The sequence below is a fragment of the Lepus europaeus genome, chromosome 3 (assembly GCF_033115175.1).
Source record: "Lepus europaeus isolate LE1 chromosome 3, mLepTim1.pri, whole genome shotgun sequence".
In the NCBI taxonomy this organism is placed as follows: Eukaryota; Metazoa; Chordata; class Mammalia; order Lagomorpha; family Leporidae; genus Lepus; species Lepus europaeus.
The window spans coordinates 35,881,461-35,908,648 of record NC_084829.1 but is presented as its reverse complement, the minus strand read 5'-3'; the positions used below and the strand labels follow the sequence as shown (position 1 = coordinate 35,908,648).

At 50.7% G+C, this 27,188-nt stretch overlaps 2 protein-coding genes and 1 long non-coding RNA gene across 8 annotated transcripts in view; 1 reads left to right on the top strand and 2 right to left on the bottom strand.

Moving 5' to 3' along the window:
* The window catches only part of ZNF76 (zinc finger protein 76), a 31,034-nt gene extending 24,557 nt beyond the window's left edge, over positions 1-6,477 (bottom strand). For 3 of the 4 annotated variants that reach the window (XM_062185994.1, XM_062185997.1, XM_062185996.1), the window contains exons 1-2: positions 6,387-6,464; positions 3,094-3,291 (exon numbers count right to left, since the gene is read on the bottom strand). The gene's annotated coding sequence lies outside the window, so the exon portion shown is untranslated. Of the gene's footprint in view, positions 1-3,093; positions 3,292-6,386 lie in introns of all 4 variants that reach the window. The other variant, XM_062185995.1, reaches the window with a different exon arrangement.
* A 527-nt stretch (positions 6,478-7,004) lies between these two features.
* The window catches only part of LOC133755853 (uncharacterized), an 86,203-nt gene continuing 66,019 nt past the window's right edge, over positions 7,005-27,188 (top strand). Inside the window, exons 1-2 of the long non-coding RNA XR_009865494.1 lie at positions 7,005-7,107; positions 21,648-21,756. This is a non-coding gene — a long non-coding RNA (uncharacterized LOC133755853). The remainder of the gene's footprint in view (positions 7,108-21,647; positions 21,757-27,188) is intronic.
* Positions 14,648-27,188, bottom strand: part of SCUBE3 (signal peptide, CUB domain and EGF like domain containing 3) — a 35,336-nt gene continuing 22,795 nt past the window's right edge. For all 3 annotated transcript variants that reach the window (XM_062185991.1, XM_062185992.1, XM_062185993.1), the window contains 15 exons: positions 26,128-26,250; positions 25,574-25,690; positions 24,992-25,117; positions 24,637-24,753; positions 24,385-24,489; positions 24,013-24,129; positions 23,521-23,679; positions 23,077-23,292; positions 22,562-22,723; positions 22,249-22,416; positions 21,589-21,750; positions 21,029-21,226; positions 20,407-20,559; positions 20,182-20,261; positions 14,648-18,590 (listed from right to left, as the gene is read on the bottom strand). In XM_062185991.1, coding sequence (XP_062041975.1) covers positions 18,441-18,590; positions 20,182-20,261; positions 20,407-20,559; positions 21,029-21,226; positions 21,589-21,750; positions 22,249-22,416; positions 22,562-22,723; positions 23,077-23,292; positions 23,521-23,679; positions 24,013-24,129; positions 24,385-24,489; positions 24,637-24,753; positions 24,992-25,117; positions 25,574-25,690; positions 26,128-26,250 — 2,153 coding nt within the window. In that variant the 3' untranslated portion in view covers positions 14,648-18,440. The remainder of the gene's footprint in view (positions 18,591-20,181; positions 20,262-20,406; positions 20,560-21,028; positions 21,227-21,588; positions 21,751-22,248; positions 22,417-22,561; positions 22,724-23,076; positions 23,293-23,520; positions 23,680-24,012; positions 24,130-24,384; positions 24,490-24,636; positions 24,754-24,991; positions 25,118-25,573; positions 25,691-26,127; positions 26,251-27,188) is intronic.

Genomic DNA, 27,188 nt, shown 5'->3' with positions numbered 1-27,188 from the left:
AGTGTCTCCAAGCTATATTTGCTATTTGCTGTTACTGAGTAGCCCTTGAGGTTATCAGATTGAATCTCCCTGTGTTCAAGCAACCCATTTATTTTACTTAATAATAGCTTCAAAGCAGTATAGCTGGCAATTCAGATACACCAAAGAAAAAAAAAAAAGCAAAAAGTTTAAGTGTTTCCTTTAAATGAAAAGTGGAAGGTCTTAATTAAAAAAACTGCATGCTGAGATTGCTAAGATCTACAGTAAGAATACATCTTCAACCCATGAAATTTGGAAGGAAAAAGAAAGGTGTGACAGATTTGCTGTTGCACCCCAAACTGCAAACGATTGGCCAGAGTGTGCTAAGTGCTTAGCTAAGATGAAAACAGCATTACATCTGTGAATGCACGAATAGGAAAACACACAGTATATTTAGGGTTTGGTATTTTTGGCATCCACAGAGGGTACTAGAACGTACCCTCACAGACAAGGGGGTAGCTACTGTATAAACATCAACATCTAAATGGCACAAGGATAACCACAGCCCTAAAACAGCCTCTAAACAGTTAAAGGATTATGCTGCCACTGTGTGTATTTTGTTTAGCACTTGAACCTTTCTGGGGAAAACAACATTTTGTGTTTTCCTGATTATAATTAAGTTCCTGGGGAACAAGCTTTTTGGCTTAATTAGCATCTAACAACAACAAAAAAAAAGTGCCTCCTGAGGAGCTGGCCTCCCATACGGGCCTGGGTGGAGTTCCAGCTGCTCTGCTTCAGATACAGCTCCCTGCTAATGTGCTCGGGAAAGCAGTGGAAGATGGCCCAAGTCTTGGGGTCCCTGCAACCATGTGGGAGACCCAGAAGAAGCTCCAGGCTCCTGGCTTCAGATCGGCCCAACTCCAGCCATTGTGGCCAATCAGTGGGTGGAAGACCTCTCTCTGTGTCTCTGCCTGTGCCTCACTGTAACTGCCTTTAAAAAAAAAAAAAAATTACCAAATGATTAATACTATTAGGTCTACAGAGCCGAGTTCTTTAGCTTAAATTAAAAAAAAAAATTATTTGAAAGGCAGTTATAGAGAGGGAGATAATAGAGACCTTCCATCCACTGGTTCACTCCCCAAATGGCTGCAACGTCCAGAACTGGGCCAGGAGCTTCACTGGTGTCTCCCACATGGGTGGCAGGGGCCCAAGTATTTGGGCCATCTTTGGCTGCTTTCCCAGGTGCACTAGCAGGGAGCTGGATGGGAAATGACGCACATGGGCATAAACTGGCACCCATATGGGATGCTGGCATCATGGGCGGCTTAACCTGCTATGCCACAATGCCAGCCACTTTAGCTTAAAAGTGAATCCTGATTCATTTCCACTTTAGGTGAATTGGATCTCACTGAAAACTCCTGAGACGAGATTTGAAACCCCTTATTTACTATAGAACTATGAGCTCCTTAGACGAAGCTCCTAGCAATGGGGTCAACGTGGAGGCAGGGACTGAGGGATAAGGAACTGAGGCCGACCACCCCACGCTTTCCCAGTTGTACCACACCTCTCCTAGCTCTTCCCTAGCTAGGCTGACCATTTTCCTCACCTGTGATACATCTTTCCTTGCCTGACAGGCTTGTTCACTGCTTCCTCCCACTCTCAGGTCTAGAACAAACCCTTCCTGGCTAATGTCACACTAAATCGTCAGACTCCAGCTGCACGGAGCAAAGAAGCAACTCCAGGGCTCCTCCCTAGGGCTTCTTGAGGGCATGGATTCACGTCCTCCATCATCATACGTGTGTGTGTGCGGCACTGCCTCAGCACATGGCAGGCACTTGCTGGGTAGTTAGTGAAGGAGTCATCACCAACACCCCATGGAGAGCTCAGCAGTTTCCAAACTGCCCTCAGATACAGATATCTTAGCTACTCTTAAGTCCGTAATTCAACAAGTCTCATAACAGGAGGGGCTGGGAAGACAGCTCATTCTGCAGGTGATGAAACTGAGGTCAGGTCATATGGAAGAATGTGCAGGGATCAGACAGCTACCCGGTGGCAAAGCAGAGCCTGCACCTGAACTGCCAGTGTCTTTCTAGTTCCCAAGGGAGCAGACGTCTCCAGACGTCCAACAGGCTTGCATACCCAACTGCTTATCAACATCATGGCCTGTAAGTCCAAATAACATCTCAAACTGGACATGTTCAGAAGTGAATTCTCCCTTCTTCACAACCTGCTCCCTTCTCCCCCATTTCAGTAAGTGGGATTCCACCCTTTTATATGCTTAGGCCAAAAATGTGGGAGCCATTTTCAACTTTTTATTCTAGATTTCCAACACAGAAGGAGAATGAATAGCTTAATGAACTTCACAAACCCAATAGTCAACTCCCACAATTACCAGTCCTGCCAATTTGATTTTATTTTCTCATCTTCTTTGCAACCTCCATTGAAGATTTCGCCTAGCTGTTTTCTTCAGAACAGGTCTAAATAAGACAGACCTTGACCTTGTAACCACTTTGTTCTAGCAAGCGTGTTAACCAATCTCTCTAGTCTTAACAAAAATACAGTTAAAAAGGCATTTAAACCCATTCCCCCACCAGAACAAGGACTAAGAAAGAAGTACCTAAATTCCGGACTAACATCAAGAGACTTGCCATTATCATACTTGGAAGGCTTTGGGGAGAGGGCCTGTTGTGGTGACAAAATGAACACAGGTGTGAACTGTCTTTACTTGACGCAGCATTTCTGGGTGAGTTACTTGGATCCAGTAAGTATTTATTTACTGATTACCACATGAGGGACATAATTAAAATGACAAAATATAAAGAAAACCCGCCGCTGCTCTCAAGAAGTTACAGGAGTGTGTGGGAGGGGGCAGTGGTGGAAGGGAGGAGAAAAGTACACAAATAACTAAAATCCTGAAAAAGATGGACCAAACCCAAGGTAAAACCTCCTTTTTAAAAGCCACCCACAGAATTTGTAGACCTTAGGCTATGGCCCTTCCATAACTTTAGTTTCATCTTCTGCTGTATTTATTGCTGTATAACCAGTAAGTCAGTACATTATAGGCTACCTGGGAATTTGGTGACCCACAGGAAAGACTTCTGGGTATAGATTTTTAATGTCACATTTTCTACTCACCATCTAGCAGGGGACTGGAAAGCCCTCCCAGGGTTGGGAAAACAACGGAGCTAATTCAATGCGATGACACTTCAAAGCCTTCCACCCTGAAGGCATGTACAGCAAACAGCTTCAGAAACAGGATAGGATAGTGGGCGTGGATCCAGGAGACACAGCCAGATCACCTTTAAAGGGCTTGTAGGGGTTCTCTTCCGCTACCTAAAGGACGGAGATCTTGGTGACCTATTATATCACAAGTGGCCAGGTGTAGTTCTTTGGACAAACCAAAGAGGCCAATGAGATTTGGTAGACAAGGTGTGTGTGAATGAAGGCGGGTTGAAGGCAGCAAGGCAGCTGACACGCCCATGGCCTTAGATATCCATCCAGGAGAGAGGAGTTAAGAGGGGCCGAGTTGGCATGGGAGGGAGATTCACATGATGATCAATCTCTTATCAAGACTGAGGAGGGAGCAAAGATTAGGGGGGCAGAAGAGGAAGGCAGGAAGGAGAAGGTTTGACTGCTTTAACTGCAGTTTGAGAAAGTGATCACTGGTGGATAAGAGGGAAGATGCCATGAGATGGGGAACCTGGGAGGTCAGACCACACAGGGGACCAGGCAGGAGTGTGCCGAGGGACCTTAGGACAGGAGGGTGTACAGTTGTGAAGGATGCGCTCATGTTGGGGTGGAGGGGGTTCACTCACCAAGGCAAGGCACAGCAGGAGGTCACTAGATGAAGGGCTCACTAAATGAAGGTTTCAGGTGACAAGATGTAGCTAAGGATGGCAGAGTGAGAGGACAGAACACTGAGAATGAAACCAGGAGGGGATCATATGAGGAAAGACTACTGGGCTACAGGTTTTAGAGTTTATGGACACGTGGATTCCTGGGCATAAGGGACTTAATAGGACAAGAGGATCAGTGGGAGTGTCAGTGAGGTAGGAGACACAGTAGGGTGAGTGGGCTCATGGGGTGAGGACTGGCAGCCCCAAGGACTCACACAGAGGGAGGCTGTCTAGGCAAAAGGTGAAGAGAGGTATTAAGGCTGGTTGGGCTCAGGTCATCCAACCCCAAAATATGGCACTTTGAAAAAACGACAACAGCAGGAGAGTCACTTCATCTTCACCTTCTCCCCTGAAGCAAGGCATGACACTTCTCCTAAAGCAGGTCATAACGGTATGAGAGGCGTCCTCCTATACCCAAAGGAAAAAGGGCTGTCTTATTTCTGAAGATATAGGGGTCACAGAGAAGAAGCTGAACAGGCCTTGTTGGGCTGTCCCCAGTTTATGACCCCAAGACCATACCCTTTTGCCCTATTAGAGTTCTCCACAATTATCTACTCTTCAAACCTAGCATAAGCACACAGGTTTAACAGTTTCTTTGACTCTTGGGTCACGTAAAATATTAGATAAATCTGTCTGCTTTTCTCTTGGTGATCTGTTTTGTTGTAGGGGCCTCAGTCATAAACCTAGGATATTTTCACTCTCCTTCTAGGAGGAGTCTGGGGGGGTCAAAGGTCACGAACAAAAGGATGAGAAAGTCACCAAACCCTGGGGCAAAGGGTAATAGAAACTTGAAGGTCCTGGAGTGAGTTGATGTTGGCTTTAAGAATCACTAGAAATAAGGAAGAGGTTGATGTTATCTGGTAGACTCAAGGACAAGCGAGGCAATGGAATAAGTGGGTGTTTTGAGGCTGTGGGTTCAAATTTCAGCTCTGATGTACTGCTATGTTGAGTTCCAGGTTCATTTACTTAAAAGCAAATCCTGCCCTCCAAAAAACAAAAGCAAGTGGTAAATATAGTATTAACTACCTATTGGGCTTGTTGAGAGGTAAACCAAAGCTTGGAACAGAGAAGGTGCTCAGTAAGCTAACCATTATGAAGGCATTATCAGGGTAAAGAAGCAGAGAAGAGAGGGAGCCATAGCAACGATAAGAATAGGATGGGGATTCCAAGAGGTTAGTAGTACAGTAAGAGAATGTAAGACACTGTCTATTGAATTCCTAGCACCCAGAACAGCGTAAGAAACTCAGGAGCTTCCCAATAGTATAAGCTGTTGTTACAGCTCTTCTTAGAGGCTCTCCACGTGCTGCCAGGCTTGTTTTATCTCAGGCACCATCATTATCCTCACAGAGGTGGGAACTCAGAGTTCAACAGGCCAAACGCTATGGCAGAAGTCCCGCAGCTGAAGGGCCACAGTCGGACGGGAACACAGATTTCTTATGACATCCACGCTCCAAGCTGAACCACTCCGCTAAACCCCTTGCAAACATGTTAGCCGACGGGGCCTTATTAAGGGAAATGGGTATGGGCTATTAAGAGCATAGGAGGTCATGGGAGGAAGGGAGGAAGATTCATGAAGTGGACCCTGGAGTTAAGTTTGCTAGAGGAAGCTTCTAAGGTAGAGTACAAAAATGATCCGAAACATTATCTTGGTGGAGAACTGGAGAATTTCATAGCTGTAAGGAAGATCTGGAGATCACCTAGCCCAAGCTCATCACAATATTGACGAGACACTGAGGCCCAGGCTGTGTAAAGGCCTTTTCCACACTCCCAAAGCACAAGAGTGGCAGAGCTGGGACTTGAACCTGGGACTACACACTCAATACCAAAGTCTCTGATGCCTCCAACGACTGCTACTTCATATTCCTCTACATCCCCCTCAGCACCAGAAGGGCACCGCGGGACTTTCCACTCGTGCTGATTGACACTGGAGAGCTGAGGATGCAGAGCCAGTGTGAATGACTTCCGGACGGTGGAGACCCCGAGATGAGGACCACGGGGTGACAGGGCAAAGACACGAAGGGTTACCCCGAAGATCAGTGAGCGGGGAACTCTCGAATATGGCTTAGGAGCAGCTGCCAGGAGAGTTCGAGGGGCGTCATCAAGTTTCTGGGGAACACAGGGTAGAACTTGCGGCAAGGTTTGGGGGTCACTGAGGAGGAATGTGGGGATCCTGTGGTCGTGTGAATCACTGGCTTAGAGCTGAGGGTCACTGGGTTGGTGACTGAGCAAACCCCTGGGCTGGCAGCCCATGAGTGAGAGTTAAGGTCCTGGGGTCAGTGGGTGGGTGTGGGGTCATAAGAGGTGGAGGCTGGCGCAGCCACGGGGTGGGGTTTGGGAGTCATGGGGGAGGAGTCCCAAGGTAGAATGGAGGGGCAGGGACCCTAGGTGGGGGAGGGGCCAGGCCACCGTCCAGCGGCCCAGCTAAGGCTGGAGGAGGGTGGGCAAGACGGGCTCGGGATCTTCCCAGGGCCCTGCGCCCGCCCGGCCTCCCGCCTCGGGCACGGTGGACCCACTCTTCCCGCAGCCACCAACCTGACAGCCCCCGAGGGCGACTCCGCCGACAGACCGCCATGCACCGGGCCCCGCCACCAGCGCCGGCCCCGCAACCCGCCTGCGCCATAGCCCGCCCGCCCGCGCGCAGCTTGCCTCGCGCGGTATCCAGGTTCCAGGGCCGCCGCACTTTTCCTCTCCTCTCGGCGCGCCTCTACCGGGCCCCGGAACCCGTCTAGAAAATACAGGGCACGCTCCACCCCGCCCCCCCACCTCGCCGCGGCGGCCGTCCACTTATCCTGGTTCCGGGGCCCCTGGAGCCCCGGCGGCCGGGCTCTGAACCGGGCCCCTCGGAGCCCGCCCCGCCCCCGGCCGGGGTGACGCACGGCCCGCGAGGCCGGGCGCCGGGGGAGGGCGTGATGACGTCACCACGCCCGGGTCAGGGCCTGGGCGCGGCTCAGAGCCCGGTCGTCGCTATAGCAATCCGGAGCCGCTACCTCAGGGAGTCCGGCGGCCCCGGGCGCCGGAGCGCTCCCGCCGCACGTCAGCGCTTCAGGAGCCGGGCGGCAGGAGGCCCGGTTGCGAGGGAAGCGGTTCCCGCGGGTTCCCGCGTTCGCGCTGGGGCTGCCGGCGCTCCGCGGGGCTCAGAGCCCCCAGGCTTCCTCCTGGCTGCCCGTGGGCGCCCGCAGCGCCGACTGCAGCGTTTCGCCGTGCTCTGTGCCTTCTGATCTTCGAGCCAACCCCTTGAAGGAAGCAGTTGCAGGTATTCCGAGCTCCTTGTTGAAAAGGACGACGTGGCGGAGCGGCGAGGGCCTCCTCGCCTCCGTGGGCAGCGCGCCCCGACGGTCCTCTGGGGTTCTCTCCCGTTCCGGCGTCAGCCCCCTCCCGGCCTGCGATGCGGTCACTGCCCTGTGAGGGCTTGCGGGGGTGAACAGTCCAGGCCCTCTCCCTGGGTGGGGCTGCGACTGGCCACTTTCTAAGAAACCTGAGGGAAAGTTAAAACGGAATGCTCTTTTAGTTTAAAAAAAAAAAAAAAGGTGTTTTTTTTTTAATAAATAAAAAGGAGAGGAGTTGGATAAGGAACGATAAAGACGGCCTCTTGGCGAACAGGGTGCCGGGAGGAGTGAGGTGAGAAACCTTTCCCTCTGTGTCCTTTCACTCGGATTCTTCTTTCGCATTCTCCACTCTCCCTCCTGCAATTTGACTTAGTAAATCTCATTTTTAAAAAGATTTATTTATTTATTTGAAAGAGTTACACAGAGAGAGGAGAGGCAGAGAGAGAGAGGGAGAGAAAGGTCTTCCATCCGCTGGTTCACTCCCCAACTGGCTGCAACGGCTGGAGCCAGGAGCTTCTTCCAGGTCTCCCATGCGGGTGCAGGGGCCCAAGGACTTGGGCCATCTTCTACTGCTTTCCCAGGCCATAGCAGAGAGCTGGATCGGAAGTGGAGCAGCAGGGACTTGAACCGGTGCCCATATGGGATGCCGGCGTTTCAGGCCAGGGTGTTAACCTGCTGCGCCACAGTGCCGGCCCCAGTAATCCTTAATTTTTTAAAAGGAGGTAAACTGCAAACATGTAGTAAGTACTAGAGTTGAGGCCTGTGCTAGCTGATGGTGACTTTGGGGACACAGGCGGTCTTTTCCTCCCACCTGTCTGAAGAGTTTGAACAGGAAGCCCTGCCTTTCCCTCTTAGACATCCCCTCTTCCCAGCAGTTCCAGGGAGAGGACTGGGAGCAGAGTTGTCAGGCTCTCGGTATAGGTGGGCAGTGATACTTGGTGGCCCATTCTCATGGTTGATTATCCTTTATATATCTCTTGGTGAAAAATAAATAGCCAGGCCACGGTGGCACTCTGGCTCTCCTGTTCTTTTTCTAGAGGTTTGACAAGTTATTTTCAAGTACAGAGAGAATAAGTAGCTTGTCTTAAAGCAGGAGATAGTCACACACACCATGACATTCTGGTTCACAGCAGGCCGTGTATATGACAGTGGGCCCATGGGTTGTATTGCCTAGGGAGCTGTATTAGTGTAAATATACGTGCTGATGTTTGCACAATCACAAAGTTGCTTAAGATGCGTTTCTCAGAATGTGTCCCTGTTGTCAAGGGAAACGCGACCGTGTATTAGGGAACAGAGCTATGGATGTACCTGAGTTGGTCCCCTCTAGTACATCTTTTTCCAGAGTAAAAAAAAGTATGTTCTTACATTCCCTGCAAATCCTAATCTGTTGGCTTATGATTTTTTTATGTTATACATTCAGTAAAAGTTCTGGAAAACTGTTGTCAATCTAAAGTAATTCTTTTTTAAAAAATTTACTTGAGAGAGTTTCTATCTGCCGGTTCACTCCTTTTTCTTTCTTTTTTAAAAGATTTACTTATTTATTTGAAAGAATTACAGAGAAAAGTAGAGACAGAAAGAGGTCTTCTATCTGCTGGTTCACTCCCCAGTGGCCGGAGCTGAGCTGATCTGGAACCAGGAGCTTCTTCTGGGTCTCCCACATGGGTGCAGAAATCCAAAGAGATGCCAGTGTTGCAGGCTGGGGCTTTAACCCGCTGCACTTTTACCACAATGCTGGCCCCTCTTTTTTTTTTTTTTTAATTATTTATTTATTGGGGCCAGTGTTGTGGCACAGCAGGTTAAGCCTCCCTCTGTGACACTGGTATCCCATATCAGCACTGGTTCTAGACCTGGCTGCTCCATTTCTGATCCAGCTCCCTGCTAATGCACCTGGGAAAGCAGCAGGTTCACTCCTTAAGTGCCCACAATGGCAAGACTGGAGCCAAGAGCCAAGAACATAATCCAAGTTTCCCATGTGGGTGGCAGGACTCAGTTGGGCCATCACTGCTGGAAGCAGGAGCTGGAGCCAGGAATGGAACCCAGGTATTCCAGTGTGGAACATAGACATCTTAGCTGCTGCCCCTAAAGTAATTATTTATTCTAATGGTGGATAATTTTAGGTCCTCAGGCGAGCTGGTAAGGAAGACTTTTTTGAAGTGGCATACGGAAGATCATTTCTAGGAGCTTTTTTCCTGTCCACACATAACACATTTCTATGTAGGTTAGTGCTCTTCAGACATTAAAAAAAAAAAAAAATGGATGCCATAAAATAATTTTTTTTTTTTAAATTTTTGACAGGCAGAGTGGACAGTAGAGGGAGACAGAGAGAAAGGTCTTCCTTTTGCCGTTGGTTCACCCTCCAATGGCCGCTGCGGTAGCGCGCTGCGGCCGGCGCACCGCGCTGTTCCGATGGCAGGAGCCAGGTGCTTATCCTGGTCTCCCATGGGGTGCAGGGCCCAAGAACTTGGGCCATCCTCCACTGCACTCCCTGGCCACAGCAGAGAGCTGGCCTGGAAGAGGGGCAACCGGGACGGGATCGGTGCCCCGACCGGGACTAGAACCCGGTGTGCCGGTGCCGCAAGGCGGAGGATTAGCCTACTGAGCCGCGGCGCCGGCAATAAATTTTTTTTTTGACAAGCAGAGTGGATAGTGAGAGAGAGAGACAGAGAGAAAGGTCTTCCTTTTTGCCGTTGGTTCACCCTCCAATGGCCGCTGCGGCCGGCACATCATGCTGATCCGAAGCCAGGAGCCAGGTGCTTCTGGTCTCCCATGGGGTGCAGGGCCCAAGCACTTGGGCCATCCTCCACTGCCTTCCTGGGCCATAGCAGAGAGCTGGCCTAGAAGAGGGGCAACTGGGATAGAATCTGGTGCCCCAACTGGGACTAGAACCCGGTGTGCTGGCGCCACAAGGTGGAAGATTAGCCTGTTAAGCCACGGCGCCGGCCGCCATAAAATAATTTTAAAAGCTTTGCATCCCTTGTTCATTTTTAAGGTGATACCTAAATTTTCTTTCTTTCTTTCTTTCTTTTTTTTAAGATTTATTTATTTATTTGAAAGAGTTACACAGAGAGAGGAGAGGGGGAGAGAGAGAGGTATTCCATCCGCTGGTTCATTCCCCAATTGGCTGCAACGGCCAGAGCTGCGCCAATCTGAAGCCAGGAGCCAGGAGCTTCTTCCGGGTCTCCCGCACGGGTGCAGGGGCCCAAGGACTTGGGCTTTCTTCTACTGCTTTCCCAGGCCATAACAGAGAGTTGGATCAGAAGTGGAGCAGCTGGGTCTTGAACCGGTGCCCATATGGGATGCCAGTGCTCCAGGCCAGGGCATTAACCTGATACACCACAGCGCCGGCCTGATACCTAGATTTTCTATCATCAATTTAAGTACATATAGAGGATATAATTTCTAACTAATTGTAAGTTTTTGCATTTTAAACTAAAACTGTTCATTCTTAATTGCATCCAGTAGACTCCAACTGTCCTAAAAATTTGATGCCCACCATCATCCATTAAAAGATATATGAACAAGCTCTTCTTTAATGGAAATTTTGTATGGTTCCCTTTCTTTTCTAACTCCTTAATCCATTCACTATATACACTTTTTTATATTACACTTTTTTTAACTTGTGAAACCTAAAAAGCACAGTTTTATTGAAAAATGCATCTCTTGATGAGAAATACAGTGTTTCTCGTCAATTAGTTTGGGTATTCATGCATGAATATTACCTAAGTGTAGAGGATAAGGTGCCAATCTCAATTCTGTGCTTGCTTTTTATTTTTAAGGCCTACGCACTGAAAAATCTTGTTCACATAATTAGTAAAGGAAGAGATTTGTTAGAATGATATTCCTTGCTATGGCTTGAATCTGATTTTGCTCCCAGAGTCATGTAGGAACTTAATCCCTACTCTTAGGTTAATGATACTGAGAGGGTGGAAATGTCCTCCAACTATGGTGCTTAGAAGTGAACCTTTTAGAAAGTGATGGGATTAGATTGGGTCATTAGGGTGGGATCCCCATGACTGAATCCTGGTTGCTTTATAAACAAACGGAGAGACCACAGACACACACAGAGACAGACATGCACATTCCCTATGTCTTGTCATGTAATGCTTTGAGCCATATTATGTGTGCCTACTTGCATCAAACTCTGATCTTTGACTTTTGGGAACAGTTAAATCAGAATGATATCTAGAATTCAAAAACAACTCCAGTAATTTTTGTTAGGTACTAAACTTTTGGGTTGAGCAGCTAGCAAATAATTTCATGTGTAGGATGAAAACGTGGAAGATGGTAAACATTTTATAAGATGAAATAAGAGGAGGACTGACTGATGATAATGTTTTGATACGAAAAAGAAAACAACCCCTCCCTCCCAATCCCCAAATTTTTGTGCCCTGGCCCAGGGGTCAAGATTCAGTGTAGGTGAGGGCTGTGTTGCTTTTGTAAAGTGGGACAAAGACTATGGTGAAAAGAGAAGTAGCTCTCAGGTTGGTTTTAGGAAAGATTTCATGTGGAAGAGGAAGCTCTGGAAATTTTTCTCCTTTAAACTCTTCATCAGGTTGATTTCATTGCCCGGAGTGTAACATCTCACATCCTGCTGGAAAGAATTCCTCAGGAAGTCTTCATCTGTCCCATTTTAAAGACGATAGGCAGTGATCCTGACTGTTCTTTATTCTGGGACACCAGTGCAAGTGTCCTAGGAAGTAAGGAGGAAGACTTGGTGTTCTTTTTCTTCCTCCCTCCCTCCCTCCCTCTTTCTTTTTCTCTCTCTCTTTCTTTCTCTCTCCCTTTCTTTTTTTCTCTCTTTCTTTCTTTCTTTTCTTAGATTTGTTTATTTGAAAGGCAGAGTTAGAGAGCGAGCTTCCTCACAAAAGCCAGGGCTGGGCCAGGCTGAAGCCAGGAGCCCGGAGCCTCTTCCAGGTCTCCCACATAGGTGCAGGGGCCCAAGCACTTGGGCCATCTTCTGCTGCTTTTCCCAGGTGCATTAACAGGGAGCTGTATCAGAAGCGAAGCAGCCAGGACTCAAACCAATGCCCATAGAGGATGCCAGTGCTGCAGGCAGCAGCTTTACCTGCTACACTGAAGTGCCAGTCCCAACTTGATGTTCTTAAATTAGAAGAGGGTTTCAGTGGGGTGACTAGAATTCATAACTATGAATTAGTTACTGTACAAAGAATTGGGAGCGAGGAACTGGCAGGCTGCAAACATAAAAGTTAAAGAAATAGAAATGCTAATTGCCCTATTGGAGCAGTTTATACTATGTCTCATAAAAATATATCATGTTAATCAGAAATTTGAAATAATCATAAACATTTGTGAGAAGATGGTTAAGAGAAGTCAGAGAGGATGGCTTCAAGTTGGTGTGCACAGTGGTCCCGGATATATTTTCATCAATGCACACAAAGAGAGTCATGTTTTGTCACTCTAAGTTAAATTCACAGGCAGTTAATATGTTAAATAGAAGTCCAGTGAATTAATTTATACTCACACAGCCACCAAGTGGACTGGATTATCTCTCTTGTTAGGAAATCTATGTGAGATGATCACTTATAATTAGAAAGTTACAGGAGGAGGTTCTTTTTTTTTTTTTTTTTAATTTGCTAGGTAGACTTATAGACAGTGAGAGAGAGAGTTACAGACACTGAGGGAGAGACAGAGAGAAAGGTCCTTTTCCGTTGGTTCACTCCCCAAATGGCCACCACGGCCGGCACTGTGCCGATCCAAAGCCAGGAGCCAGGTTCTTCTTCCTGGTCTCCCATGTGGGTGCAGGGGCCCAAGCACTTGGGCCATCCTCCACTGCCCTCCTGGGCCATAGCAGAGAGCTGGACTGGAAGAGGAGCAACCAGGACTAGAACCCAGCACCCATATGGGATGCCGGCACCGCAGGCGGAGGATTAACCAAGTGAGACATGGCGCCGGCCCCAGGAGGAGGTTCTTAAGCATGGCTATTGTAGGAGCTCAATGATTGTGGAATGAATGTTTATTCAACATGGATGTTAAAAGGGGAAGTTCAAAATTCTGGTGAGCCCTCCCAACATTTTTTTGACTATTATCAAAGAGATTGGTGATTGCATTCTCATGCCTTGTAGTAGTAGTGGCGGTGATAGTGGCTGAATGAGTTGTATTTCAAAATTCTTTTTGGTAGCTAAGAGTGTATTGTATAAAAAGCATGACACTGGGTGACCCTCAGGGCTGGGACTTGGCTAGAACTGGGACACCTTAAGTAGGAAGGTATCTCAGCCACTTGTGGCCTGGCCAGTTTTCATGGACCATACTGTGGTGAGAAGGAACAATTCCCTAGATTTCCCACTCTCCCTAGATGTCCCCTCAGCAGATAATTCTTTTAAAAAACTATTTATTTATAGAGAGTTACAGGAGAGACAGAGAAGTCTGCCATCTGCTGGTTCGCTCTCTAGGTGGCTGCAATGGCCATGCTGGGTCAGGTGAAAACCAGGAGCTTCATCCCAGTCTCCCACATATGGGCAGGGGTCCAAACACTTAGGCCATATTCTATTATTTTCCTAGGCCATTAGTAGGGAGCTGGATCAGAAGTGGAGCAGCCACAACACTGGCCCGATAATTTCTTTCTTTTTTCCTTCCTCCCTTCCTCCCTAAGGCAGAGTTACAGAGAGGCAGAGACAGAGTCTTCCATCTGCTGGTTCACTCCCCAGATGCTGCAATGGCTGGAGCTGTGCAAATCCAGAACCAGGAGCTTCTGGGTCTCCCACGTGTGTGCAGGGACCCAAGGACTTGGGCCATCCTCTACTGCTCTCCTAGGCCATAGCAGAGAGCTGGATTGGAAGTGGAGCAGCTGGAACTCGAACTGGCACCCATATGGGATGGTGGCACTGCAGGTGGCGGCTTTACCCGCTATGCCACAGCACTGGCTCCCCAATAATTCTTGATACTGCTTTTAAAGATAGAAACAAGCCTTTTCTTTTTTTTTTTTTATTTTTGACAGGCAGAGTGGACAGGGAGAGAGAGAGACAGAGAGAAAGGTCTTCCTTTGCCGTTGGTTCACCCTCCAATGGCTGCCACGGTCAGCATGCTGTGGCTGGCGCATCGCGCTGATCCAAAGGCAGGAGCCAGGTGCTTATCCTGGTCTCCCATGTGGGTGCAGGGCCCAAGAACTTGGGCCATCCTCCACTGCACTCCCGGGCCATAGCAGAGAGCTGGCCTGGAAGAGGGGCAACCGGGACAGAATCCTGCACCCCGACCGATGTGCTGGCACCGCTAGGCAGAGGATTAGCCTGTTGAGCCACGGCGCTGACTACAAGCCTTTTCAAATCCTTAAATCATTAGGAATGAGATGGATTGCCAAAAAATTTAGGTGAAACCAACAGATCCTGTGTCTCCTCAAGGGTTTTTCTGGCTCTAAGTTAAGCTACTGAGATAGAGGAAGAGACACCAGGCTGAGAAGTTTCATTTCATATTTTAATAATAATAATAAAAAAGACAATACAAAACCCAAACATTTCTTTTTACAAGTTCAGATACATACTTTTCCCCAAGTGCAAAATACTCTATGAACTGCATCATTTGATGTTTATTGTTGATTGTGTAGGAGGTGTTTACTATATTGGCAGCAGTGGAAGGCTGATAAAAATACAATATTTTGAATTTTCTTCTGCTTAAAAAAAAAAAGCCTCCCACATGATGATGATGATTCTCTGAAACTTCGGTTGAACTCACACAGAAGAATAAAGTTTTCAGTTTGTTCAAACTGCTACAATCTGTGTTGTTTAGATAAGCTTATAACAACTGGGGCTTCTATTCCCTCTAATCATATATTTTCTTAAAGAATTCCTAGTCCAAATAGTGGCCCAAGGACAGGGTATGCTACCTTTGAGACAGGTCACATTTAAAGATACACTTTTTTTGTTTGCTTCATTTTTCTTTTACGGTGCTTAAGAAAGAAGCCAGGCAAGGTAACATTTTCTGCTTATGGTCAGTTATACTTTGCCACTGTTCTCCATTTAAGCTGTTGTATTGAGGTTAGGTAGCAAATATAAAAATTTGAATGCTCTTTAACATTTTGAGATGGGACCTCCTAATCCATTCCAGAATCACCTTGAACATGCAAATGGAGAACACTTCTCAGGCACACAACGTTCATTAGGGCCAAAGATGAGGACTGTACTACTGAACCTACAGCCATAAATCTGGGTCTCCACCATCTCAAACTGACCAAACTCCGGGGGAAGTCAGAGCAGTCACAGCTCAAGGTCGAGCATTTGGGGATTTCTATGCTTGGGATGGGCAGCTTATGTCCAGGCTCGGATCAGTTTTCTCCTGACTCTGAGAGTTCTCTTAAGTCTTAAATCGGGAATGGGCCTAGCCTGATAATATGGGAAAGGGGGGCGGAGAAGTAAAGAGGGATTGCCATGTTGCTGGGGAGATAAGTGCCTTTCTGGTATGCAGTCACTTTGTGCTTCATGAGAACAGCTTCCCATTCCCCGATGCAGATCCGAGCAGGTTTTCTATTAAGATGAATAACTCATAATACCATGGCCCTGCAAGCACCCCACCCTGCAGAGAGGCCTCTGGGTTGGTTCATGAATGTTTGCTATTTACACCATCTTCCTGTTTCCCTCCATTGGTAATAAAAAAAACAAAAACAAACAAAAAAAAAAACCTCTTTTCTGTCTGACCTGTAAAGGCCTAGAGAGTCCCTGAGTGTCGACTCCTCATTCAGTCCACTTAACCCCTAGTTGGATGCCCCAGGTCCAGCCCCCTCCATAGGTTCAGCAGTAGCTTTGCCTGGGTTCTGAACCCCTAACTCGGGAAAATCTAAATTAAACTTGGTGGACAATAGCAGGTCTTGACCTGCTCACCAAGAAGCCTAGTGGTCTACACTTTCCAGACTGTGCAACTCGTTTGTGTCCCTTAAACCATGGAATAAATGGCTGGAGGAAGTATATGTATGTATATGTATGACATGACAGGAAAGGAAGGGAGCCATCAGACCCTGAAGGCATACACAAAGAAGCAATTTTGGCTTTCTGAGAGACAAAGTGGCAGGGGAAATGGAATCAGAAGGTAATTCTAAGATGGTCAAAGGCAACTAAAACAGTCTTTATGGCACTTTCTATTTCCACTGCTTGGAAAACTCGTTTTGCACCTTTACAGTGGCCCTCTGACCCAGGGAGACAAAGACAGCCAGACACTCCACCAAGAGCTGCAGTATTGGCTAACAGGTGTCAGGGGATCTAGTGGTGTCAGTGCTACTCACTGCTAAAGCAGTTTTGGTCCATGAGTAAAGGATGGGCATCAGGCTCCTCTAATTAGTTAAGTTTCCTAGGAGAACAATAGGTTGGGGCAGTCACCTAGAAATAGGCCTGAAGGGTCTGTTGGTAACCTCAGATTAGGACTACAGCTTTGGGGAAACTAGAAAGAGCAAATAGAAAATAATCTTACAGGCAGCAGCTGGAATGAGGGCAGGGTGTGTTTAAGATCTGGGCCTCATCATGCACTCAATTCTTCTTTTGCAAAACAGTAGTCGCGAAAGCTAGGCTTGAAGTGATCTTTGAGAGGGAAACGGCCAGGGTCAGGCAAATATCTGGTGCCCTTGCCAACTTTGTGTCGTATTCTTGGCTCCCAAGCCTTGTCTCTGGCCTCAGGATGGAGTCAGCCCATTCCCAGGTGGTTTGTCCTGGTCCTCTTCCATGTACACACCAGCAGAAAATAGGATGAAGACAGGGAAGAGGTGCAGGTGTTCCCTATTTGGGGTAGAGACTCACTGACTCATTCCATTGGCCTCAGTAATCAGAAGGTCTGTGCTGAGTCCATGGAGAGGCATAGTGATGGCAGCATACGCTTAACAAACGCATGCTCCTCTCCTAATGCTCCATCAGGTTGCCAGAATCCCCATCCTACACATCAGATACCTCTGAGTTCCAGCCCTGGGGTTCCCCCAGCTGAGGGCCCTGGAGGTCTGGGTGGCCGCTACTGGAATAGAGACAGACATGCTCCAGCACTCAAGGTTCATGAGATTCAAAATTGATATTCTTCCACTCCAAACATACAGTCTTCACTCCTGGGCAGCTATAAATAGGGTTGTTCTAATTGAAGAAAAAGAAACAAAAAACAAAACAAAACAATACCAGAAGACAAAAACTCCTCCCTCTAGACAACATAGACTCAAAATGATTGCACTTATTAGATGTGGACAGGGTGGGCAGGAGGCTTGCCGGGTGCACACGTACTCCTCTTGTTGCCCACAGCCTGAGGCCAGAGGTAGGTGGCTCCAGGCTGGCTGCAGAGCGGGGGTCCTCTTTGGTGGAGCCCACAAGCCACCTGGGGCTACAAAGGGAAAGACAACTGTTGGGTGAGGCCCAGCTGGCTTCAGGTCAACAGCCACACTTCTTTAGGGACATTCAGCAAGGGGAGAAGGGCTCCCCCAGGGAGCACTCGTGTGGGGCTGAGGGGATAGCTGGGCCAGGGAAGACAAGTAAGAAAAGGCATTCGTGTTTGAGGCTGGCTTCCAGTTGTTCTCTAGTCTCATCCTTTAGATAATATGTTTTCTTTCTGTTTCAAATTTTTCAGTGATACTTGAGAACCTGGTATCTGTCCTGCAGAGCCATAGTCTTTCTCTCAGGGAGCCACCGTGGCACATCCAGCATGGTAATTCCTGTCGCTTTCCTCATCTGGCTTGTGTCCACTAGCCCAGCGACGTGGGCCACTTGTAAATCCTTATGGAGGGGACCTTGGGCAAAGACATGGAGGGAAGAAGGAAAGGATTGTATAGATAAGAAAGCCAGCCACGTAGGTGATCTAGGACACAAGCCATGTGCCCCCAGAGGACTGCTAGTGGCATTAAGCTTGGAAGCCGAAGGTTTCTTTGGCAGGACCCTGGGCTGCTAGAGTAAACCTAGGGAGCACAGTCAGGGGACAGTTGGGCTCCCAACTAGCAAGGCACAACCCTGTAATGGCAGAAGCCCCTCTTTGCCTTCCCCGTACTCAACTAGGCTCACTTCCTTCCAAGCTGCTGGGCCCAGGGATATGAGCTGTACTGTTCCTTCACCCCTACGGGGGAATAAAGCCAGCACTGAATAGCCTTTTCAGGGAGCACGTAGGACAAACGAGAACAGTGAAGAAAGGGAGAGAGAAAGGAAACGAAGAGAAGGAGAGTGCCTGGTCTGTGTAGTGATACGTTTTTTTCTCCAAAGAGAGAGGGGAGGGTTCCTTGTCTGGGGGTGGGGGCTGCCAGCTCTGAGGGCTGAGGAGTCTGGGGGCTTCAAAACCTGGATCCCTGGATTTAGGGGCACTATTTGTAAGGCCTCAGGAAGCTGGAAACTTTGGAGCGGAGCAGCTTGATGAAAGATTTTGGCAGCATCTCCTTGTGTTTCTCTGTGTACTTGAAGTAGTTCTGGGGGTGGGCCAGCACCTCAAAGAAGGCCTTGATGAGCTTCTTGTCCTGCAGAGGATGGCAGGCAGCAACGTCAGCCTTGGCATCAGCAGTGGGACAGCAGCACACGGCTTTTACTCGGCAGCCCCTCTTGCTGTCTAATGGACCTCTCACTCTGAACACATCTGGAATGAACCCTGCATTCTCATCCCCATCACCTGCTCCTTCAGAGTTCCACAGCTGGCTCCATGGCAGCTCCATTCCCGCTGCTCAGTCCTCAACCCATGGAGCCATCCTTGGCCCCTCTTGGAACTGCTGCAAATCCTGTTGACTGACTATTCCTTCAAAATATATCCAGGGTCTGACCACTTCTCACCATCTGCACAGCTTCTACCTTGCTCCAGGCCACTATCATCTGTCACTGTGGCCACCAGAGTAGCCTCCTAACTGTTCTCCCTGTGTCCTCCCATACACTGTGTGGGATTTTGTGGATTTTTAATTAGTTCATCTTTTTTCTATTTGAGACACTTCTATGGTTTATTTTACCACTCGGAGCGAAGCAATCCCTTGTCTAGCCCATTGGCTTCGTGTGATCTCTGTTCTTTCTCCCCTCTCCCCCGCCCCCTGACTTCCTCATGCTGCTGAGCCACACTGGCCTCCTTGAGGTTCTGGAACACGTCAGACTGTCCCATGCAGTGCTCCTCCTCTGATCCTCCAGTGGGCAACCCTTTTACGCCATTCAGGTCTCTTCTCTGAGGCCTTTCTGACTGCCCTGTCTACAGTAGCACCATCAAGTGTGGGGAGCCTGCCACGTGCCAGTACTGTGCCTTAGAACTCAGACCTCCTGGCTCCCGGGCTGGTAGTCTTCATCCTGCATCGGTGGATTTCTAGAATGAGAGCTGAGGCTTCCAGCCCATCACCATACTTTAATCAGAACAGCTGTACTACCCTATGCATTAAAGCCCCATGGCACATTTGACTTCAAGTAAGGGCTCATTTAGATGCTTAAAAATACTTGAAAAGTATTCCTGAAATTATATTCTTCGAAGTCTGCAAGTTCTAGGAGGTTGTTTTCATCATGGCTTTTGTTTTGATGATAATACAAAAATTGCTAATAGAGATAGGACTTTTTTGCAGTGGTCATTTATGAAGGACAGTTCTGTGTTTAGGACTGTGAGTATACTTAAGTAGAATTTGGATCCCTAGACCCACAGTATCCAGTCCATTCTTTAATGTTAGAAATACTTCTTTTACCTAAAGAAGTCTACACACGAGTTGCTACATCTGATTCTCTGGGGCAGGGGCTGCTGGGGAGGGCAGAAGGGAAGGAAGGGACTTAGGCAAGAGCATCTTTCTATACTTCGTGTTCCCTGTGTCTCTTAGTAGAAGCGGTAAGGGACATTTCTTCTCAGCTTCCCTGTCTTGTCCATGTTTTCCCAAAGGTATACTGCAGTGTAGATGATGCTGCAGTCAGATAGGTGGGTTGGGCTCAGAGCCCAGCTTTACCACTGGACAAAATATTTAACTCTTTGACCTCAGTATTCTCATCTGTAAAGCATCTCCCTCACGGACCAAGTCTATGTATCAAATGAGAAGGTTCACAATAGCATTCTGCATGCTGCCTGCCCGTCATTACATGTTGTTGTCAGTATTCACTTGCCTTTAAAATCTCCTGGTGGTTTTCAGAGGCATAGAGCCGGCCATCTCGCACAATGTCTTCTACTAGCTGCTCGTAGTCCTCTGCAGAGACAACCCAGTGGGGATGGCAGAGGGGTGAGGGGCCGGTGCTGGGAGGGGGAGCTCCTCCTGCTTCCTGGGCTCCCTCCCAAGATCCATGAGCCTGCCCTTTCTCACCCGCCTCCCTGGCTCTGCTGCCCTTGCTCACCATCGTAGGTAACATAGGGGATCTGGAAGCCGCGGGCGCTGTTGGCCTCGCTGGTCTTGAAGTTGATCCAGAGCTTCCTGGATCGGGCCGTGAAGGCGATGGGGCGTTCGTAGGTCTGGCAAGTCTCGTAAGTGGTAATGGAGGATGGGGAGGCTGGCAAAGCAAGCAGCAGGTCAGTGGAGCAACAGGGCAGGCTACCCGCGCCCTCCTGGATCAAGTGAGGACTGTGGAACAGGGGCGGGAAAGGGATCACTGACCTAGGCTAGCCCCAGACAGACAAACGCACACCCATCCACACACCACACATGCCCCCCACTTGCCCTGGGCTCCTGCCACAGCTCCTCTTTCTCCCACCAAGTGTGACATTCGACATTTAGATGAATAGAGTGGCAAAAAATGCTAGGATAGGAAAGTGAACACCTAACCTCGTTAGAGTGCTAGCTCTCTTAACTCTGCTGTCTACTGAACAGGAACCACTCACTGATCTCCTTTGTCAGCTTCTCTTTCTGGGCCTTTCTCACGGGTCGCTGACTTCACTGTCCCAATTCTCCCTGTCCCTGTCTCTGTCCCTCCCAGCCAGTTTTGGACTTCCCTTCCCTGACCCAGCTCTGCAGCCACCCACAGTTCTTTCTCATGACGAGGACGTCCCCACACTCGTCCTCAGATGGCAGGAAGATCTCAGGTACCACGATAAGGATCTTGCGCTTGGGTGGGGGGTTGATGTTCCAGATGCACTCCACGCCGGCTGGGTAGTTGCCCGGGTAGTTTGGGGACTCGATATAGCCAGTGAACTCACCTAGCTCCCCACCACACTGGCGATCTGCAGCAAGCCGGGCAGGTGGAACAAGAGAGAGAAGGGAACTCAGTGGGGAGGCTGAAGGGTTCTGAAGTGGAGGTCAGACCCATGGGCAACCTCCCTGGAGTTCGTCCCACCCCCGATCTGGGCGCTCCTTCCTTCTTACTCTACCAGCTTTTCTTCTCACTTCCCCCTGCCGCCTCATTAGCTGTCCGCAGGGAGAGGGTGCTTTAGGACCCAGCCTAGCAACTGACCTCAGTACTGCCTGGGCTGCGGAGAGGTGGAGGATGGAACGTCCCTACTCCTCTTTCTTTCCTGCCCGTTGCCTGCCGCCACCCCTACCCCACTCCCCACCCCTGCTTCCCACAGCCTAGCCTGCCACATACTCTTGCACTGGGCCACACTGGTAGAGCCATCAAAGTCAGTGCTTGTATTTCCTGGACAGCGAGTGCAGAAGTTCTGACGGAAGTCCGGCTGATAGGAGCCCATGGCACAGCGGATACAGCGGTGGATGCTGGTGTTGTAGTAGTGCCCTGGGGAGCACTGGACTGCAGGTAAGGGGGAGAGGCAGGAGTCAGGGTGGTGGGCAGGGGGAGTTCTTCATGGAGAATCAGCAGATGGAAGACTCCAAAGTTTCTTTCGGGGTCCCCACCTTTTCCCGTCATGTCAGAACTTCAAAGTCCAGGGAAAAACCAACCTTACAGACTGGTTGGCTACAGTGCCAGTCCTTTTCTTTCAGGCACTGAGCACTGTGCCAAACCTGTACAGAAACCCATGTGGGAAATGGAGGGGGACTGTGCCTCCAGTTCGTCAAAGCAGAGTTAACAGATCTGCAACGCAGACTGTTACTCTTGATTCTCAGGCCTGGGACTAGCAGAGGGCCAGGACAGGTCCTGGAAGAGGATGGCGTGGTCGGTCAGGCAGCTGGGCCTTTCTCGGTTTGGGGAGAATGGTGGACAACCTGCCCAGGTCTGTTCTGGGAACCTGAGGAGGTCTTTTGGGGAGCAGCTGGGATTGAAGAGTCCCCAGTAGCACAGCCCCCTCACCTTTGGTGTCACAGTCCTGGAAGGAGATGGCCCCCTCATGCTTGGTGGTCAGGCCCCCGCCACATGGGAAGCACAGGGTCCGACCTGCTTCAGGTTGGTAGGTGCCACGTGGGCACAGCTGGCAGGGTTTGAACCCATCTGTGGAGTGTTGGCCAGGTGGGCACTGACCTGGAATGAACCAAGGGTCCCACTCTGATGGGGATGGTCCCGAGTCACCCCCGTGGGGTCACCCGGTTTCAGGGGTGGCCTAGAGCCTGGGTCTGCCCTTTGGGAAATCCCACCCTTCCCCACTCTGTATTTGTTCCCCTGGCACCTGCACACGTAGTGATGTTGGTGGCTCCAAGAGGCCCGTGGGCATCACTTCCAGGGCAAAGGTCGCAGGAGAGTTGCCCTTCTCTCTCCTGGAAGGTGCCCGCTGGGCATGGCACACACTGCTCCGTCTGGCCGTGGTAATACGTTCCCTGCGGGCAGCTGACTGAGGGAGAGTCGGCCGTGCTAGCCACCCACCCCCCTTTTTCCCACCACCCAGGCCAGGGACTCCCCTTCCCACTCCCTCAGATTTGGGGAGAATCTCTGTCAGAGAACAAACAGAATCCTGCTTGGGAAGTGGTGGGGGTGAGGGTGGGGGTGGGGTTCAAAACTGCAAGAGAGGTGCTGGCACTGCTTGGTACCTCTCTAGAGTTCACCCTGGGAAGGGAGGGTGGTAGGTCGGAGGGTCTTGGCTGCCTCATAATTTGAGAGATGCAACTGAGGCCCTAAGGGGTCCTGCTCTGAGCCAGGCCTGAGCTGGGCCTTCCCCACTCCCCTGCCCCCATCAAGCTCCCTTACCACACTTGGCCCCAGAACGGTGCTGCCCAGGCCTACAGGCCTCCACCAACTCTGCTCGTTCCCCGGGTGCTGGGCCTGGCTTGTGGGCCAGCTCATAGTCAAGGCCTGCCAGGCGTAGCAGGAAGCGATCCTGGTTGATGGACTTTCTGAGCATCTTCAAGGACCCTTTCAGTCGACGTTCCATCCGCTGCCGGAGGCAGGGCAGCCCGCAGCCCGCTGGTGATGGATGGTGGTGTGAGTCAGGAAGGAGAGAGAGCGTCGTGAGCAGAGGGCAGGGAGCGGGGCGGGGCGGGGCGTGGTGAGAGGGACCAGCTGTTGGGAGAGGCGTCAGGCAGGATCTGCCCAGGTACAGGCTTTGTCCCTTCCTTTCGCTGCTGAGACCTGTGGTTTCCCCAGCTCTGTTGTCCCCTTCTGGCCCTCCTCCCAACAGTACCCCAGTCCCACCTGTGATTTCTTCGGCTCTGACCTCTGCCTCCAGTTCCAGGGTGAGCCGGGTGACCTCCTTGCCTGGAGGGGTCCGGGCTCGCCGGCCCTTGCCCTTCCGAGAGGAGTCACACTTGAGGTGGATGAAGGTAACCTGGCAGTCAGAGCAGGGGGCACCACCTGGAGGAGAGGCCTTGTCAACCCCGGGGGGCACCTCTGGGGACAGGGCAAGTGCCCACCCCAGCTCTCACTTCCCTCCCTAACCCAGACGAACCGTGCTGGATCCCTGACTGCGCTCTCTCAGTGCCCTTTGAGTCTAGCATACTGAGGATCTGGGAGAAGGGAATGTGGGACTCCCTTGGGCCCTCCGCCAACACCTGCTTTGACCTTGCTGTCTCCACAGTGCTGGGTGCTGGTGGGTTTTGGGAAGAGAGCTCCCGCAGCAGTGGAGTCAAGGGCTCGGGAGGGTTTGGTGGCCCATTGGCCCATTGGAGTGGGGTCCCCAGTCCAGACCTGGCCCTGGAATTCTGCCAGCTTCCTCCATTTTGCCTTTGTTGCGCAGGTGCAAACGGCATTTGGCGTCCTTGATCTTGAAGGAAGCCCGCTGTTTAACTGACAGCACTGCAGTCTCTAGAGGGATGGTAGAAGCTCAGCACAGGCTGGGGGACCCGTGAGGGTGGGGGCTGCAGGAGAGGGTGCTGAGAAGCTGGGCAGTGAGTCAGAAGCTTGGCTGGGAGAGTGAGATCATGAAAGTCAAGGTGCTCAGAGGGAACAAGGCAGCGGGGCAGGGGGATTACAGAGCAAACAAGGGATGGATGAAGAAGAGCACTAAGGGGCTAATTCAAGAGAATAGGGTGGTAACAAAACTTCTGGACTGGTGCTCACCATGGCATTGGTTGGAGTTTGTGCTGTTCCCGTGTTGGCTGGCTCGGGCTGGAGCAGCCCTGGGGCTGGGAGTGCCGCAGCTCACTGTGAAGCCATTCTCAGACTCTGAGAGAGAGGGCCTGTTACCACCCTGACCTGCCCTCCCAACACCACCCCCAGTGGTGGAATCCAGGGGGAGTGGAAGAGCTGCCCAAACAGCCAGCCTTTCCTCCCTTCACCCGCCAAGCCCTCCAGCACCCTCTTCCCATGTACCTGGCAAAAACCGGGCCCGGGAGGGGCAGGTCAGGGCACAGGTGTCCTTCTTGCCGGACCGGTTGCAACTGAGCATGGCTTTCGAGGCCCCAGGACTGCCCTGACACTTCACTGGCTCTAGGAAGGGAAGAGAGGCCTGAGGAGATGGCATATTCCTCTCCCCGATCTCCCTTAGTTGGGTACTGTTGTACCCATGGAGCCTGATGAAGGAATTATTTGCCAGAAACTTCCAGTGGCTAAATTTTCCAGCCCTTCCATCTCATACTTTCCCTAGCGTGGCTTTTCAGCTTTTCAGGACCCCAACTACCCCCTGAGACTGCAGTGCCAGCTTCAGCCAGCAGAGGGCACTGCCCACCTGTGCAATCCTTGCCGTTCCAGTGCAGCCGGCCATGGCCTGCTGGGCAGGTACACTGGTAGCTGCCAGGAGTGTTGATGCAGCCAAAGCGGCATCCTCCTCGGTTGATGCTGCATTCATCCACATCTGGGGGAAGGGACAGAGACACAAATGGTGGGGGGCAGTGGGAGCCACAGTATGGGCAGTGAGTAAAGACCTTTGGTTAGTTCCAGGCACCCTGAATTATGCGAGATGAGTAAGTTCTAGAGATCTGCTGTACAGCATTGTGCCTATAGTTAGCCATACCATAGTGTACACTGTAAAATTTGTTCAGAAGGAGCCAACAGCTTGATCACCTTTTAAAAGCCTCCCACACCTACCTACCAGTGGGACTGTCATGTGAGAGCTGAGGATAGGGTTCTGGGGACAGTGAAGGGGATGAGAGAAATTCTGGAGGTAGGGTGCTGTTCCCTGTGTTCCTGTCACCCGCTGGCCTTCAGAGTCTGTCTTCATCCCTTGCATTTCATTACAGTGGCTACAGACATGGCACGTGCACCCAGGGTGAGGTGAGAGGGGCCAGGAGTCGCAAGCTTGCTGGCTTACCCCCACAGTGAGTGACACCATACAGCAGGTAGCCACGATGGCAGAGACACTGGAAGCTTCCTGGTGTGTTGACGCATATGTGGTCACAGGTGCGATCAAAGGAACACTCGTCTATATCTGGAAGAGCAAAGATTCCAGCCACTGAATCTATCTGGGGGCATTTGACCCTTGTGCGGGTAAGGGGCCCAGATGAGGGGCCCTGGCTCTCCCCCTTGAGCTGAAAGCGCCCCTACTTGTAACCCAGCCCTATGATCAGTGGTTGAGCAAGGTCCCCTCCATTTGAAGTCCTTGAAGTCAGTAACTGCGAGACATGCTGCATGCGGATCTGGGCTACTCTGTGTGGTCAGGCAGGTCGTACTCTGCCAAGGGTAGCAGCTGGGGGATGTGAGTTGCCAGGATGTGTGCTCCAGCGTGGAGCTGGCTCGCCAAGAGGAAGTGGTACCATTTGGTAATTCACAGCACGGCGCTCTCCAGAGCCTCTCCACAGTGTCTATTGAGTTTCTCAGACTCCAGACCTCTTTCCTCCTTAAAAGTTCCCACCCAAGCCAGCTCACCCTGGCAGTTTCTCTCATTGATGAGAAGCTTATAGCCCTTCTTGCAGCTGCATTCAAAGCTGCCCACTGTGTTGCGGCAAATGTGGTCACAGCCTCCATTGTTCAGGCGGCACTCGTCTATGTCTGGGCAAGCAGGACAAAACAGAATGGAAGATAATATTGAAGGCTGGAAAGAAGCAAGGAGACGAAATCTCTGCCTCCCTCCCAGACACAGGGGAAAAAGGAGGGCCCGCCCCTACTGCTCCTGTCTCATGCTCCTGTCTGTGTCTTCTGAGACGGAGTCCTCTTAGAAGGGGACAGATGGGCACCAGAGTAAGGCCCTCAGGGAACTGCCAGAACCAGGGAGCAGCTGGGCACCTGACCTACAGGCCAGTCCATGACCTGTGCTCTCCAGCTGACGGTCATTCCTGAGACGACTGGTAGGTAGGATCATCCCTCTCCTGTCTCCCAGCCCTGTCACGAAGGCCCTGAGGGGGGGCAGGGAAAGATGGGGAGTCCAAAGGGACTCGCTGGGAAGGGGCTGCCCTCCTGGGAGGAGCTGGGGAGGAGGCCAGGCGAGGGAGGACCTTCAGGAGAGCCAGTCAGGCTGGGCAGCTGGTGGGGGAGGGCTGGGGGGCCAGGCAGGGGGCCGGCTGGGAGAGGTCTGGAGAGACTCAGGCCCGAGGCAGCTTTCAGCACCAGTAAGGGAAAAGGGGGTGGGTGAGCAGCTTCCTTCCTGAGGTCAAGTTCCTTAAGCTGGTGGCAGACAGGACCCAGGCTACTCAGCCCGACTTGGGGGAAGGGGGCAGGGAGGGCAGCCTTCCACTTCGCTCTCAGCATACCTGTCAACAGTCCTTCCCAGCAGGAAGCCTCTGGACTCCGCTGGGCTGACCTGCTGCCCCAGCCCTCCCCCGCTCCGCCCCCTCCTCCCCTCGCAGCTGTCTGGCCAAAAGACACAAAGAACCAGCCCAGTCCTCCTCGGAGTCCCCACTCCTTATGACCAGGGGACACAGACCTGATGAATCATCATTTTCAGTATGGCTGCCCTCCCTTTTCTCCTCCTCCCTCTTCCCCACCCTCCC